Source organism: Trachurus japonicus, chromosome 6 (genome assembly GCF_045865225.1).
Source record: "Trachurus japonicus isolate A0001 chromosome 6, Traja_1.0".
Taxonomy (NCBI): Eukaryota; Metazoa; Chordata; class Actinopteri; order Carangiformes; family Carangidae; genus Trachurus; species Trachurus japonicus.
In genome coordinates this window covers 29,444,705-29,460,712 of record NC_140912.1, presented here as the reverse complement: position 1 = coordinate 29,460,712, position 16,008 = coordinate 29,444,705, and the positions used below count along the sequence as shown (strand labels likewise).

General features: G+C 40.5%; 1 protein-coding gene across 9 annotated transcripts in view; it reads left to right on the top strand.

The window, feature by feature from the left end:
* The window catches only part of LOC146986375 (suppressor of tumorigenicity 7 protein homolog), a 72,659-nt gene that overhangs the window by 38,058 nt on the left and 18,593 nt on the right, over window positions 1-16,008 (top strand). For all 9 annotated transcript variants that reach the window (XM_085780164.1, XM_085780163.1, XM_085780161.1 and 6 more), the window contains 5 exons: window positions 7,559-7,641; window positions 12,044-12,203; window positions 14,765-14,819; window positions 15,330-15,445; window positions 15,583-15,658. In XM_085780164.1, coding sequence (XP_085636290.1) covers window positions 7,564-7,641; window positions 12,044-12,203; window positions 14,765-14,819; window positions 15,330-15,445; window positions 15,583-15,658 — 485 coding nt within the window. In that variant the 5' untranslated portion in view covers window positions 7,559-7,563. The remainder of the gene's footprint in view (window positions 1-7,558; window positions 7,642-12,043; window positions 12,204-14,764; window positions 14,820-15,329; window positions 15,446-15,582; window positions 15,659-16,008) is intronic.

Below are 16,008 nucleotides of genomic sequence, written 5' to 3'. Positions count from 1 at the left end.
CTGTTTCTTTAAACTCAACATTGAACCAACACAAATTGATAAATTGATGAAAAACACAAGGACGTTGGTTGTTGCAGCCAGCAGAGGTGAAGTCACTGGTAAATATCTCTCAGAAGAAACACTTCTTACAAATTCAGGATAAATTTTCGAATACAAACGTTTTAAAGCAGAGACAACTGAACATAATCCTCTCTCTCTTCTCTTGGCAGCCATCTTTTTCTTTTTTTTTTTTTTGAATGTCTGTCTTAGTCAGTTTCCCCGCGTCTGGCTGCCAAGTGTTGATTTAGATGGTGCTCGAATTGTTGGAGGAGGAAGAGTCCAAAATGAAATTAAAGATTAGAAGTGGGCTCTGATGCCATCGCTCGCTTCCAAGTCGTGCATTTAGTAAATTTTAGGCAACACTTCCTGTGGAGGAAGCTCCTGGTTCTGGGCTGATGGGAGCCGGATTTAATAATGATGGGATGTTTGTTGAGCAGCGACGACTTTTTCACTGGTTTTGCTTGGTCGACTCGACAGTTAGTTTCTTCTCGTTGGATTTGTTTGTGTACAAAAAAAATACAAGTTTGACTCAGCATCTGTTGTTGGAAATATTTTCTATACTGATGCTCAAAATAGATTTCCAGATTTTTTAAATGAAAACTTTTGAGTTTTCTCACTTTGTCCTTGGCGGACGCTCTCGTTCTGTCTCCTTGTGAGAAGTTTGAGGAGAGTGTGTTAAGTTGTGCTAACATGAAATTTAAAGGCGCCATATAGTATAAAGGTAGACGTTTGTGTTAAAGCTCCTTTAAAATAAAGGTAGATGTTTGTACTTAAAGCAGAAGTAAGTGGTCCGGTCGTTTTCGCTAATGCTGCGTTCCCGGCAGGCTTTTGAAATCGTAAATTACAGCTTCAAGTCACAACTTACGACTTTGTAGCGTTCCAGGCAACCCACTTGTGTTTTTCCGACCTGTTTTACCGGTGAAAGTCACTATAACGGCCACTCGTAACTTCTGACCCGTGAACTCGTACCAGATCGAACTGGTACGACTTCACGGTCGGAAAAATACGAGTTTCCTTGAACGCACCATAACAGTCCTCGTCCCTACGTCGCCACATTCAGGCGCATCCCTTGGCTGCACACACAGCCCTGCATGCCGTTCTCTCTCCTCATTGGATAAAAACTGTAGGATACGATAAATGTTTTCTCCTCGGCTCAGAGCAGAGCAGAGTGACTGACAGACCCGTGTTTCAGTCCAAACACTCTATGTAAGTGATTGCTGTCGGAAGATATAACTATTTAAGACTTATATTAACACAAATATATCACTTACTTCTGCTTTAAGTTCCTTCAAAATAAAGGTAGGCATTTGTACTAAAGTTCCTTCAAAATAAAGGTAGACGTTTGTACTTAAGTTCCTTCAAAATAAAGGTACATGTTTGTATTAAAGCTCCTTCAAAATAAAGGTAGACGTTTGTACTAAAGTTCCTTCAAAATAAAGGTAGATGTTTGTATTAAAGCTCCTCCAAAATAAAGGTAGATGTTTGTATTAAAGCTCCACCTGTTTTATGTGGCTGCTACCAGTCCCGTCCTTTGCAGTGGAGGCAGCAGCCAGAGAGCATGATGGGAGGACGAGGCGATGAATTGAAGAGACAAATTCCAACAGACAGACTCGGGACTGAAATGTCACCAGAGACGACGGGAGACGTGACCTTTTACAGAGGAAAGGAAAAGGAGGGGGGGGACGGGGGGACGGCTGACAGACCACCGGCCTGACCAGAATCATAAACAAACTACAGACACACACATTCAAACATACGATCACATTCATTTCATGCACAGACACACACACACACATACATCTACGTGCATTTACTACAAAAAGAAAAAACAACATGAAAGGCTAATTTACTAAAAACGGTTTAGTAGCACGAGTCGGAGTTGGGATGTGACTCATTCTGGTTGGGCTGCTGTGGTCGGTCCTGACTGATGTGGCTGCTCGCTGAGCCCGTCTGGGTCTAACTACCTCTGGTGACCTTTGAGCAAGACAGTGAGCAGCAGCCAGCATCTGTCACAGCAGCCAGTCTGTGTGTGTGTGTGTGTGTGTGTGGTGTGTAATGTGTGTGTTGGTGTATAGTGGTTACAATAATAAACTGTTTCTTTTGTGTTTTAATTTGAAGTTTTGAAGATATTTGATTTGTGGTTTTAAGAACCAAAAACCACCACCTCGGTAGTAGTAGTTTTCCATGTCCTCTCTCTGGAGCTCTAGTAACAACAGGTCGGTGTCAGCCAATCAGAAGAGAGGAGGAGGCTCTGAGTCTCTCTTCTGATTGGTTGCCTGTTTTTTTTTAGTGATCAAATAAAAAAAATAGAGCAGATTTCAGAATAAAACACTCAGAGAAATCAAATCCTGCAAGTTGTTGGATGACTGTGGGTCTAGGTGGTGGTGAGGGGGCGGGGCTTTCTTTGGGTGACTGCTTTGTTGTGACATCACAAAGTGACAGGAAGTCCTGACGGCTGGTTTTAAGGCTCAGTTTCTGAATACAGGCTGTGTGCATTTCTCTGTGGACTGAGGCTTTGATACTTTCACAGTATTAATATAGAACCTAGAGCTGCTTTATCATCACACTACACATGGACATCTACCTTTATACTGTATGGAGCTTTAACACAAACATCTACCTTTATACTGTATGGAGCTTTAACACAAACGTCTACCTTTATTGTGAAGGAGCTTTAACACAAACGTCTACCTTTATACTGTATGGAGCTTTAACACAAACATCTACCTTTATACTGTATGGAGCTTTAACACAAATGTCTACTTTTATTGTGAAGGAGCTTTAACACAAACGTCTAGCTTTATTTTGAAGGAGCTTTAACACAAACATCTACCTTTATTGTGAAGGAGCTTTAACACAAACGTCTACCTTTATACTGTATGGAGCTTTAACACAAACATCTACCTTTATACTGTATGGAGCTTTAATACAAACATCTACCTTTATACCGTATGGAGCTTTAATACAAACATCTACCTTTATACTGTATGGAGCTTTAACACAAATGTCTACTTTTATTGTGAAGGAGCTTTAACACAAACGTCTAGCTTTATTTTGAAGGAGCTTTAACACAAACGTCTACCTTTATACTCTATGGAGCTTTAATACAAACATCTACCTTTATTTTGAAGGAGCTTTAACACAAACGTCTACCTTTATTGTGAAGGAGCTTTAACACAAACGTCTACCTTTATTGTGAAGGAGCTTTAACACAAGCATCTACCTTTAGATTTTAATGGAGCTTGTTATCTGCCTCTTATTGTCTCCTGTCCTGTGGATGATGATGTCCGCCCTGCTGTATTGTTCTGTATTGTGAATGGACTGACTGATAATGGTAGTGTAGTGTCTGTAGTGAAGTGTAGTGTCTCGACATACAAAGATGAGCGTCTCTGTTGCCAGGCAGACATCGGGGTCTCCTCTCCTCTCCTCTCCTCTCCTCTGGGCGGCTGCAGGCTGACAGCAGCTGTTAGACCCGTTTCACCACAGGCCGACGTGAAAGAGTCTTTTCTGCTCAAGACGAGAGCCTCCACTTCACAGCACTGAATGGTCGTCCAGCTGCACTTGGTTAATGCACGTGTGTGTATGTGCGTGTGTGTGTGTGTGAGGTTCATCTGAGTGGGGTCTTTGTCCCACCACCCAGCCTCCCTCCCCATCCTCTCTCTCTCTCTCTCTCTTTCTATGTGACTCTTGAGGAGGTAATTAACATGACAAGCCAACACCAACAGCCAAATGCAGAGTTTGCAGAATCTTTCCAAAATGCAGGAGGAGGAGAGTGTGTGTGTTAGTGTGTGTCAGTGTCTGTGTGTGTGTGTGTGTGTGTGTGTGTGTGTGTGTGTGTGTGTGTGTGTGTGTGTGTGGTTGGGGAGGGGGGGTCACCTCTAACAGGCAGCAGAAATAATGGTGCATTTTGGCCGGTGACCAAACATTAGTGGTCTGTCCCACTTTATCTTTAAAGACGTCGTACATGTTGGGGTTTTTTCTTAGTTCTGGTCACACGCGCACACACACAGACACACACACACGGTCTAGTCGGTGTTGCTAACTCACCAAGACAGGTCAGACAATACAACGGTGTCGCTTTTCTTTTCTTTATTTGGTGCAGAAGAAACTCTCACTGCCAGTTACATATTTTTTATTCGTCGCTGTGGCACAAACAACATTTTGCAATACGGTGGCCCTGAGGGATCAAAATACTGCTGCAGCTTAAGAAAACACATGTACGCAAAGAAAAAAAACACAAAAAGACAGGCAGCAGAGTCAGAACACAACAACACAACACAACACAAGTGTTTCTAGGGGACAGAAAACAAGTGACGAACCAGGTTAAAGGCTAATAACATCGCATATTTACAATAACACGTGATCTTGACGTTAATAAACCAAACAAACTCAGCTCACGTTCAAACCTTTACTGTGTCCCCAGAAACACTTCCCTTTTCATTGTGTTTCTGTATGAGCTCATGTGTTGTTAAATCAATTAATTTGTGTTTTTTCATGTGTTTTATAAAATAATCCAGTGTTGTTGAGCTCTCCAGGCCACCGTAGCGTAGTATCAACAAAATTCAGACTTTTAATCAGATAAATAGATGCAGGCATGTAACTAATGTATGCACTATATTACCACTGACTGTTGTCTAGATCTACCAAATGAGTCAAAAAAGAATGAAATTATGAATGAATGAATGTTTATTTTGAACATTATAATAACTATAATAAAAACATGCACAATAACAATGAACAATTGTTCAAAAAGTGAGTAGGATGAAACACATTCTTATCCAGTCCTACCCCTATTATCTTCTCTTCCAAAGTAAATTGAGTTCTCTATAATTCCCTTAGAAAACTATATAATATAGAGCCATACTGCACCATATTACCATTTATACTCACCACCTCCTACTTCCTCTTCTCTATATGCTGAAAAAAAGTATTATTTTTTAACATTTTCTTATAGATCTGCTTCCTTTGATTTCATCTTCATCTTTAAATTGGTGCAGACATATATTTCCTCTCAGGTTTTATACCCATCTATCATTATCAGGTGCAGGTAGTGATCTAAAAGTTTTTTTTTAGCATCATTAATGTTAAATTACAATCAATAATGTGTTTGTGACACAGATCCAGCCACTGTCGAAACACATTAATGAACATTTCTGACCCAGAAATCGCCTCCACACTCCTCAACTCTCCAGTTTCGTTTGAAATGATCAATTATGATTTAATGTGTCTAAACGGTGGCTAACGAGGCTCCACCTCTCCTTCATCCAGCTCAACACAGCCGGGGCCTTTACTTCATTCATCAGAAAAACAAACCTGCAGCCTGTAAAAACATAAAAACACGTCTGCGTCTTGGTTACATGTTTCTACGATGACGAGTGAAACGGCGACAAAGCTCTAAATATCATCTGTCACTTGTGTAATTAGTGTTTTTTATTTATTTATTTATTTTTCTTCCTCCTCGGTCTAATTGAAAGCAGATGGCTCAGACAGTCACACTCGTCCTCCCTCCTGCAGCAACCAGACATCTGCAGATCGTACAGCACCAACATGGATCTCAGCTGTGGAGCCGAGTAGTAACAGGGACGCGGTTCGTTTTCCTGGGTTGTCGTTTTCCGGTCGACAGGGTCCGATATTCTAATACCTGGCTCTTGGAAATAAATTGACTTTGCTGTCGTGGCCTTCGGGATGGAAATTATCTTTTTTTTTAAAACATCCACGGCTTCGGTTTTGGCTGTTTTCATGATGGATTCATGTGCAGATTGTTTTTAATTCATCAATCGATTCATTCATTTACTCATTTATTCATTTATTCTCTATTTTAACACATTGAAGTAGAGACACATTTGCAGTTTAGCTGGGAAAAGGAAAACTCAGAAGGTCCTAGACACAAGAAACAACATTACATTGAACTTGCATAATCAATATAAGGAATCACAAACACATTGAGATCAAAAAAGTGTCAAGAAATAGAGCATGAAAAACCACAAAAACCATCAAAAAATAGTAGGAAAAAAGCTTTAATAATTGAAATCCTAAAATAAGGGTGTAGATATCAGGTAAAATAGGAACATCTGGTAGTTAAGTGTGATGTTATTAAAGATTTAAAGTGACCTAAAGACAGAAATGAAAAATATTTTCAAGTGATTCCTTTGAATAAATTAAAGACGACACAACCTCAAGAGTAAAAATGTAAAACTCTCGATCTGGGTTAGAAGGAGGAAAAGTGAGTTTTAAGATGTGAAACAGACAGAGAGAGGGCAACCTGACATGGAGAGGAAACTTATTCCACAGTTTTCTTTCTGAAACAGTTTCCATAAAGGACGAGAAGAACCAACTAGTGGTGTCTTGTGACCTTTAGGGAACAAAATGTCTTTTAATTTACACCCCGAGTCCCAAAGAAACAGGTCTGAGTGTTTTAACTACAGATATTAAACCAGACCAAACTCAGCTCCGTCTCTGTGGTGGAGATGAAGATCTGTGGCCTCGTCTTGTTTCCGTCGACTCACGTCCGTTTGTCGAACTCATCGGGTTGAAATCAAACCACCACCAGCCGTCCGTCCGAGCTAACGAAGCTACATCAGTGTCTCCATCTTCAGATCCTATCAGCTGTTTTCTTTCTTTTCTTTCATGCTGAGGTCGTGCATGTTGTTTGTGAAGTCTGTCACTTTCCTCCTTGGTTATCTGCTGCTTTCTGTACCCACAATGCACCCTGCCTCTGACTGGTGTTTTTGTGTCATTTCACATCTGAGCAGCAGGGAACTCTGGGAAACGCTTAACGCTGTGTATCTGTGTGTGCTTTTTGATGAGAATGAGTCTGTTTGGTGTTTTGTCCCTCGCTGAGTCTGTCTCTACAGGACTTGATGCCCAACTATTTTTCTGACTGTCTGTTTACATGTTGTATCAGAAGTGGCTCATGTCTGATATCTGTATTTACACCTGCTCTGCCTGCGTGAAACAACCTGAAGCTGAAGAGGAAATAAACTAGTATAGTGAAGCTTTTTTAAAGACAGGAGATTTATTAGGTCACGTTATATTTACATAATAATTATAAAGGAAGTTTGGAAGGAAATTTGTGTACATTGTTCTCATTGTTTTTCCTCTCTTGATTTCTAATCGGCTCGTTTCAGTTTTTGCCGGTAGGCGAACGTGAAATCTGAATGATATGAAAACTAGAAAAGGGGAGGGGAAAAAAAAAAGACGCCAGGAAAATGAAACAGTGAAATAACTCCTGTGACTTTCCATCAGTCTGTTTAGGCTGCAGACGTATCGGCGGACATCTGATTTGTATCCTATTTATTTCACATATGACAGGGCATGAATCCGATCTGACAATATCTGATATCATGCGTTTTTTCCAGTTTAGACGTTCAGATCCGATCTGTGTCACTTGAGAGGAAAAACTCAGCTTTGTGCCACTTGAACCTTGTGGTGTAAAGACCCAACGAGTGTCGTCTTCTCCTTCTCCTCCTCCTGTCCTCTGGTGTCTAACCCGTCTGTCCTCCTCTCTCTGTCTCCGCAGTAAGCATGTTTCTCAACACCCTGACGCCCAAGTTCTACGTGGCTCTGACGGGAACCTCCTCCCTCATATCTGGACTCATATTGGTAAGACCCTGGCTTTTTATCCTCTATCGTTAAAGGTTTTCACCTCTTCATGCAGAGGCCATTTTTGGCAATTTCCGCCTGTTTTTTCTGTTGTTTCACTGCAATTAAAGCTTTATAACTACAGAAGTACTAATCCCACAACTATGGTTTATGGCTTAAATGAAAGACAACCTTTGTCCCTTTACATCTATATCTATAAAATATTGAATTGAGTCATTCCATAAAAAATTGAGCTTCTGAAAATAATTTTATTTTTTGGAAAAAAAAAAAACGAGTTTGAAATTTTTGGTGAAAAGGTGATATTTCAAAATCCTAATTATAAAACAGGTTGAATTTTACATATATGGTTCATACGCTCCCTGTCCACATATGTACCAAATTTTAGGTTGATATGTAAAACTACTGAGGCACTATAGAGTTTTTCCAAAGAGTGTCCCTTGGCGATGTCCAGTGTGCAAAACCTGTCCGAAATTGTCCAATTTGGCTAAAATGCACACTGCAAGATTTTAGTGAGATTTTTTTTTTTCCAACAGATAACCTATTGGGTCCAATCACACACTTGATGGCTTTTAGGAACACTAGTTACATAAGTAAAATGCCATTTGAAAATTTAATTTAGGGGGATGAATATTTGGTGTCCAAAACCCATCCAAACAGGAATTTGACCTATTTTCGCCTGTATTATATTGTTATTTTCCTTTATAACTCCAGAAGTAAACATCCCACAACCACCAGTGATGGCTTAAATTAACAAGGACATTTGAAATAGTTCATATATTGTCTTTTATTATTATTTTCATTATTACATTAAATGATCGACACGTTAAACTTTTGATTAAAGAGTGAGAAATATATAAAATGCACTAAGTTTAATGTATTTCTGAGCGGATGTGTTGTTGTGCACTCGCTCCGCCCTGATAATCGATCAATAAATTGAGTCGATATCAGACTGGATACCACCAGTATCCTAGCAGCAGGTCGTCCTGTTTCTCCACAGCCACATGCAAGTCGGCTTCCCGTGGTTACCGTGGTTACTGTAGCTGGTCGCTGATGAAAATGTGACATGAAGGAAAAACCAGCTCTGACCTGAGCTCTGGTCCTTTCTTTCTTTCTTTCTTTCTTTCTTTCTTTCTCTTTTTCTCTCTCCCTCCCTCCCTCTCTCTCTTCTTGTCTCTCTTTCTTTCTCTCTTGCTCCCTCTTTTTTCTTGTTCTCTTTCTTCCTTTCTTTCTCTCTCTTTTTCTCTCTCTCCCCCTCCCTCTCGCCCCCTCCCTCTTTCTTTCTCTCTCGCTCCCTCTTTTTTCTCGTTCTCTCTTTCTTTCTTTCTTTCTCTTTTTCTCTCTCCCTCCCTCCCTCTCTCTCTGCTTGTCTCTCTTTCTTTCTCTCTCGCTCCCTCTTTTTTCTTGTTCTCTTTCTTCCTTTCTTTCTCTCTCTCCCCCTCCCTCTCTCCCCCTCCCTCTCTTTTTTCTTTCTTTCTCTCTCGCTCACTCTTTTTTCTCGTTCTCTTTCTTTCTTTCTTTCTTTCTTTCTTTCTTTCTTTCTTTCTCTTTTTCTCTCTCTCTCCCTCCCTCTCTCTCTTCTTGTCTCTCTTTCTTTCTCTCTCGCTCCCTCTTTTTTCTCGTTCTCTTTCTTTCTTTCTTTCTTTCTTTCTCTTTTTCTCTCTCTCCCCCTCCCTCTCTCTTTCTTTCTCTCTCGCTCCCTCTTTTTTCTCGTTCTCTTTCTTTCTTTCTCTCTCACTCCCTCTCTCTCTTTTTCTTTCTTTCTTTCTTTCTTTCTTTCTTTCTTTCTTTCTCTCTCGCTCCCTCTCTTTCTTTTTCCTCTCTCTTTCATCCTCTCTTTCTTTCTTCTTTTCTCTCTCTCTCTTTCTTTCTTTCTTTCTTTCTTTCTCTCTCTTTCCCTTTTTCTCTCTCTCTTTCTCTTTTTCACTCATCGTCCACTCTCTCTCTTGTTTTTTCTACGCCCAGGTGAAACATGTGGTTTCCCCGGTTACACACAAACAAAATAGGACCGACAGAAACCTGTGATTATTCATATTAATCAACAACAGTTTGAACCGTATTTGAGGAATCACAGTAAAAAAAAAAAAAAAAGAAAAGAAAGATGATGTTTCTGTATCGGGTCCAAACATCCCAGATCAGTCACTTGGTAACGACAGAGCAGATGAGAGACAGATGAGTGGGAGTCTTCACTTCACTGTAGTGACTGTAGCGTTTATAAATACAACACTAACACACTGTGCTGCTGCTGACGTGGACACTAAATATAAACAGACTCACAACAAAGACGTGACAGGACGAGACGTCACAATTAAAACTGTTCCCAGATCTGCTCCCACTCACTCACTCACACACACACACAGGTATTTTATTTTATTTTATCTCCTTTAAAGCTCTGCTGTGGTCGCTCTGTGGTTTAAAATAGACTCTGTCTTAATTATCTCTCTCTCTCTGTCTCTCTGGGCTGTCGCTGCTCGGAGCTCATGTGAGACGATTGAGAAACCTGGAAGCTGAGTGGTTGTTGTCAGTGTCACACATTTGTAAACAAGTTTAGTTTAGTTTTTTTTTTTTTTTTTTCACTCCACAATATCTTTATTTGAATTTTAAGCAGCATAAGCAAAGGGAAATACAGTCTTTGACATTCCTGCAACATGTCATACGGCATATGTTAGCTGCCTTATTATGTTCAAAACACAACATAAAACAAATAATCACATAGAACACAGAACAATATGCTTCTCATGTTATTTAAGCAGATGATTTACACCACTTAGTGAAGTCCTATCAAATGATACAATGAAAAACTACGGGTATCTGAAAGAAAAAAGAAAAAGGAAAAAGGACAATAATAAAAAATTAAAGATGATAATAATAATCACAATCTTGGAAACTGCTATATCCACAGCTATTAGTCATTGATTTGATTGTCTGTTATGTCTGAGTCCTTGACATATTCAATAAAGGGCCTCCATATACATTCAAATATGTGTTGTTTGGCCTTCAGTATGTAAGTGATTCTTTCCAGTGGTAGGCTCGACAACATCTGTCTTAACCAGTTTAGTTTAGTTTAGTTCATTTATTTATTTATTTCATTCATTTATCGAGCATAAAAACAAAAAAAATAAAACTCATAAAAATACTGTAACTCTTGAATGAAAGGGGGAGGAAAGAAGCAAACTTACAGTATATTGTCTATCCCTTGTTACAAAGAATTAATTCATAAACTAGATGATATACATCCAAGCAAAGAAGACGAAAAACATCAACAAACAACGTCTACAACAAAAAGTGGCATAAAATAAGTTGAATTAACGGCTGCAGCCCAGCCAGCTACTCATCATCTTAGTAAATCTCTAGGTATGAAGTGTTGACATGCTACATGCAGTATACACACACATGTAAATTTACCATCACATGCGCACATATACACATAAATACATAAACACCAATATCTGTGTATAAACCAATACAAACATACATTTTCACACATACATACATGCGCAGACTCTTATGCACCTGTATGTGTATATACCTTTACGTGTGGTTTTATTTACACCAGGTCATATTTCTGAATCATATTATTTTTAACCATTTTTTTTTAATTATAGTGTTTGATATTGCCTTTTTTTCTGAATAAATAATATCAAGCAACGATACTTGAATGTTTTTATTGATCATAAAGTTAATTTCCCTGCCTGACCTCACAGCAGCAGCAGTAGTTCAGCTCTGCTTCTCAGTGCAGTCGTGGTTCTGGTTCTTCTGGTTTTCTATCCTGCTCTGTGTTTTTGATTATTATTGATATTTGTATTTTTTATTAGTCAGTTTTTCTGTTTTAAACCAGGATGTACAACTTTTTAATTTGACAAAAAAACATTGCATGAGGCTGAGATGCTGAAACCAACTCCTCACTGTGTGAAGCTCTTTGATAAAAACACAGAGACGCTTCAGTCCACGATGGTTAAAAACGTTAATAAGAGCAAAGGCTGATTTATAATGATGGACTTAATTAAACAGCAGCTTTTAATAAACAAAGTTGCAAGGTGTTTCTACAGATAACGTTAAAAAAAAGAGAAACAGAAACAAAAACAAGGAAACTGTAAAATTAAACTGTTCAGATTCAGATTCAAGATTACTTTATTGATGCCCGGAGGGAAATTTTTCTTTCCAGTAAGAGAAATCAACACAAAGTGAGATATACATAGATAAACACAATATTATTACTGAAATAAAACTGAATAAGAACAGAATAGAATAAGAATAAATAAAAATATAATAATAAAAAGTTCAGTTCAGATCATAGAAAGTGTAAAACTGGTGCAAAAGTCTTTTATTTAAACATTTTACATAGTTTGTGTTTGTTTTTATGTGCTGAACTAACTCTCCTCTCTTCTTCCTCTATCTTCTTCAGATCTTTGAGTGGTGGTATTTCAGGAAGTATGGGACGTCCTTCATAGAGCAGGTGTCTGTGAGCCACCTGCGCCCCCTGCTGGGCGGAGTGGACAGCAGCTCCCCCACCAACTCCAACACCAGTAACGGGGAGGCCGACTCCAACCGGCAAAGTGTCTCTGGTAAGATCACACACCGATCGATCAATCAATCAATCCTGCTTCCTCCACAGCTCACGGATCAATCAGTTAGATCATTGATTGTTTAAAGGTTTTTATCTTTAAAGCTGAAATTCAGCTTCTGAATGTGAGTATTGATCCAGTAGAGCTGCAGGTGAAGCTTTTTATTAGTCGTTTCACATCCCAAAAATGATGTAAATCAGTTTATAGCAAATACCCTGTCAATCAAATTATTGATCGTATAAATTTAGTATAAAATCAGCTCATTTAAAGACTCATTTCTCATTATGATGTGATTTACATCCTCGATAAAAGAGTCTGTTTTTCTTTTCCTGTTATAAATTACTGAGAAATTACTGCAAAAATGTAAACGATGTTGAATTTAAATGTAAAAAATATGAAAAGATAAAGTTTAAAGCCGGCGCCCAGTGTTTGTTTTGTATGGATTTTAGCTTCAGTTTTCCTCTGATGTTTGTATAATTGACACATGATTAAGTTAAATTCAGAAAATAACATGGAGGGTTCATTATGAGGGTTTTTAATGACACTTATTGAATCGTTAAGTTCAGATTTATAACATCTTGGTCTCACTATAGAACTAAAACTAAACATATCTGTGATAATCTGTCAATATCTGATCATATTATTGTAACTAAAGTCAAAATAATAACTCAAAAACATGTCGATGTTCATTTAAACTCTGGTTTATTGACCGTAGCATTGATATAAAGTGTTTTAAGTCGTGGTAATGAGTTCTTCTGTCACTACGACCATTAAAGCTGCTTTTACTTAGCGTCAGATCGTTATCAGATAAGTCTTTTCCAATCACTGACCTCATTATTAGCCACGAGTCAGATCCCATAATCCTCTCTGAGGCTGCAGCTCCAGGAGAAACAGAAACAGAAACAGAGCAGCTTCAGTTTTGGCTTCACCGATCATTACAGAGCCAAAGAGTACGGTGGCCCCGAGGGGTCAAGACAACAATAATCTCAGAAAACAGCTTCATCAGTTTGGCAACAAAAAGGTTTAATTAGAGACGTGATGCCTCCTGCTTTTTGTTTTCGGCCAAACAAACTCTGAATTAAACAGGATTTATTCACTGTATTAGATGAAGAGTTGTTGATTATTGATTTATTAATCAGAATAAAACTAATGCATCAAGTCCACATCACTATAAACTAACAAGCTGGTGATGAAGTTCTCCTACATTACCCACAATGCTGTCTGATTAAAACACCCAGAAATACAAAATAGTTTAACTTTATTTAGAATAAATAAGTTACACTATATAAAAAGTTTTAAAAGTGTTTTTCCCAACCCACAGCTGACTACATCCATCCCAGTATGACATCACACTGTTTACTATTATGGGATGTAGTTTTCCTCATGATAAATTCCTCCTCCTCTTCCTCCTCTCCCTCCTCCTCCTTCTTCTCCTCCTCCCCTCCCTCTTTTTCTCCTCCTTCCTCCTCCTTTCTCTTCCTCCTCCTTTCTCCTCATCGTCATCCTCCTCCTCCTCCTCCTTCCGCCTCCTCTTCCCATCCCCCTTTTTCTCCTCCTTCGTCCTCCTCATCCTCCCTCTCCTTTCTCCTTCTCCACCTCCCTCCACCTCTTCCTCTCCCTCCTCCTCCTCCTTCTTCCTCCTCTTCCTCTCCCTCCTCCTCCTCTTCCTCCTTCCTTATCCTCCTCTTCCTCTCTCTCCTTCTCCACCTCTCTCCTCCTTCTTCTTCCTTCCTCCTCTCCCTCCTCCTCCTTCCTCCTCATTCTCCTCTTCCTCTCCTTCCTCCTCATCCTCCTTCCTCCTCCTCCTCTACCTCTCCCTCCTCCTTCTTCCTCCTCCCTCCACCTCCTCCTCTTCCTCCTCCTCCTCCTCCTCCTCCTTCTCTTCCTTCTTCTCCCTCCTCCTCTTCCTCTCCCTCCTTTTCTCCTCCTTCCTCCTCCTCCTTCTCTTCCTTCTTCTCCCTCCTCCTCTTCCTCTCCCCCTCCTCATCCTCCTCCTCCTCTACCTCTCCCTCCTCCTTCTTCCTCCTTCCTCTTCCTCCTCCTTTCTCTTCCTCTTCCTCCTCCTCCTTCCTCATCCTCCTCTTCCTCCTTCCTCTTCCTCTCCCTCCTCCTCCTCCTCCTCCTTCTCTTCCTTCTTCTCCCTCCTCTTCTTCCTCTCCCTCCTTCTTCCTCTCCCTCCTCCTCCTCTTCATCCTTTTTCTCCTCCTTCCTCCTCATTCTCCTCTTCCTCTCCTTCCTCCTCCTTGTCCTCCTCATTTTCCTCCTCTTCCTCCTCCTCCCTCCACCTCCCTCTCCCTCCTCCTTCTTCTTCCTCACTCCTCTCTCCTCCTCCTCCTGTGAGCGACTGTTTTCTCACAGTTTCAGTAGAAACTCTTGTGTTTTTTCGTCCTCTCGGGGTCTTTTTCCTCTGGTCGTCATGGTGACGGCGTCTCTGCAGGGAGACGACAGGAAGAAGTGTCGAAGTGTTTGAAGGGAAGTGAGGAAGAAGCCGAGTGTTTGTCCCTGATGCTCATCACCAGTCTCTCTCTCTCTCCATCCCTCTCTCTTCTCTCTCTCTCCAGAATGTAAAGTTTGGAGGAATCCTCTGAATTTATTCCGTGGAGCCGAGTATAATCGGTGAGTGACGTCTCTTTCTCTCTGTTTTTTCTCCTCCTCTCTCTCTGTTTGTTTTCATCATCACTTCCCCTTCACTCCGCTGCTGCGTCATCTCTTTCTTTCTTTTCTTCCTCTCACTTCCTCCGTTTGTTAAACACTCACCTTTTCATTGAATCTCTGAGTGTGAACACAACAGACGAGGGAGGAAACGTGTCGGCGTCTTTCTTTCTTTCTTTTAACTTCCTGTCGTTCTTCTTTCATCCTCTCTTTGAAGTGTCGCCCTCCTCTCTCCTCCTCTTCTTCCTCTTCCTCCCGTCCTCCACTCATCTCTCTCTCCCTCGTAGCAATTATCCCGTCTCTCTCTCTATCAGAGTCGAGCATTGTCCTTTGCTTCTTAATTTTGTTAATCTCTTATTGTCACGTTTGTTATAATCAACATGTCTTCTCCTCCTCCTCTTCTCCTCCTCCTCCTCCTCCTCCTCCTCCTCCTCTTCCTCCTCTCCTCCTCCTCCTCCTCCTCCTCTCTGTCAGATATACGTGGGTAACGGGTCGAGAGCCTCTCACCTACTACGACATGAACCTGTCGGCGCAGGATCATCAGACCTTCTTCACCTGCGACTCTGATCACCTGCGGCCGGCCGACGCCAGTGAGGAAACACACACACACACACACACACACACACACACACACACACACACACACAGCAGTCAAACTGTTTACAAGTGTGTGTATTAATGTTGTTGTTGTTGTTTAACGTGTTTGTGTGTTTGTGTTGCGGTCCAGTCATGCAGAAGGCGTGGAGGGAGAGGAACCCACAGGCTCGAATCTCTGCAGCACACGAAGCTCTGGAGCTGGAAGAGTGAGTCCACGTCTGTGTGTGTGTGTGTGTGTGTGAGTGAGTGACAGCAGCATCAACTGATTTAAAGTCTGTGTGTGTGTGTTTACGATGGAGATAATGAATCATAACTCTGCTGCTGCTCAGACTCTGGAGTTTGGAAATGAAAATGAAAGTGTCTCGTTCAGGGCTCCAGACTGCGATTAAAGTGCGAGTAAATTTTCCATCTACTCGCGCATGTGCGACCGGTAAATTTACAGATTTTTTTTATTTTATTTTATTTATTTTGTATGACCACTGTGATTGGCTAATGCGTGAAAAGAAATGTGTGTTTCTCTTCTCTACATCTCGGAGGCGACGTCTTTCCACAGCAG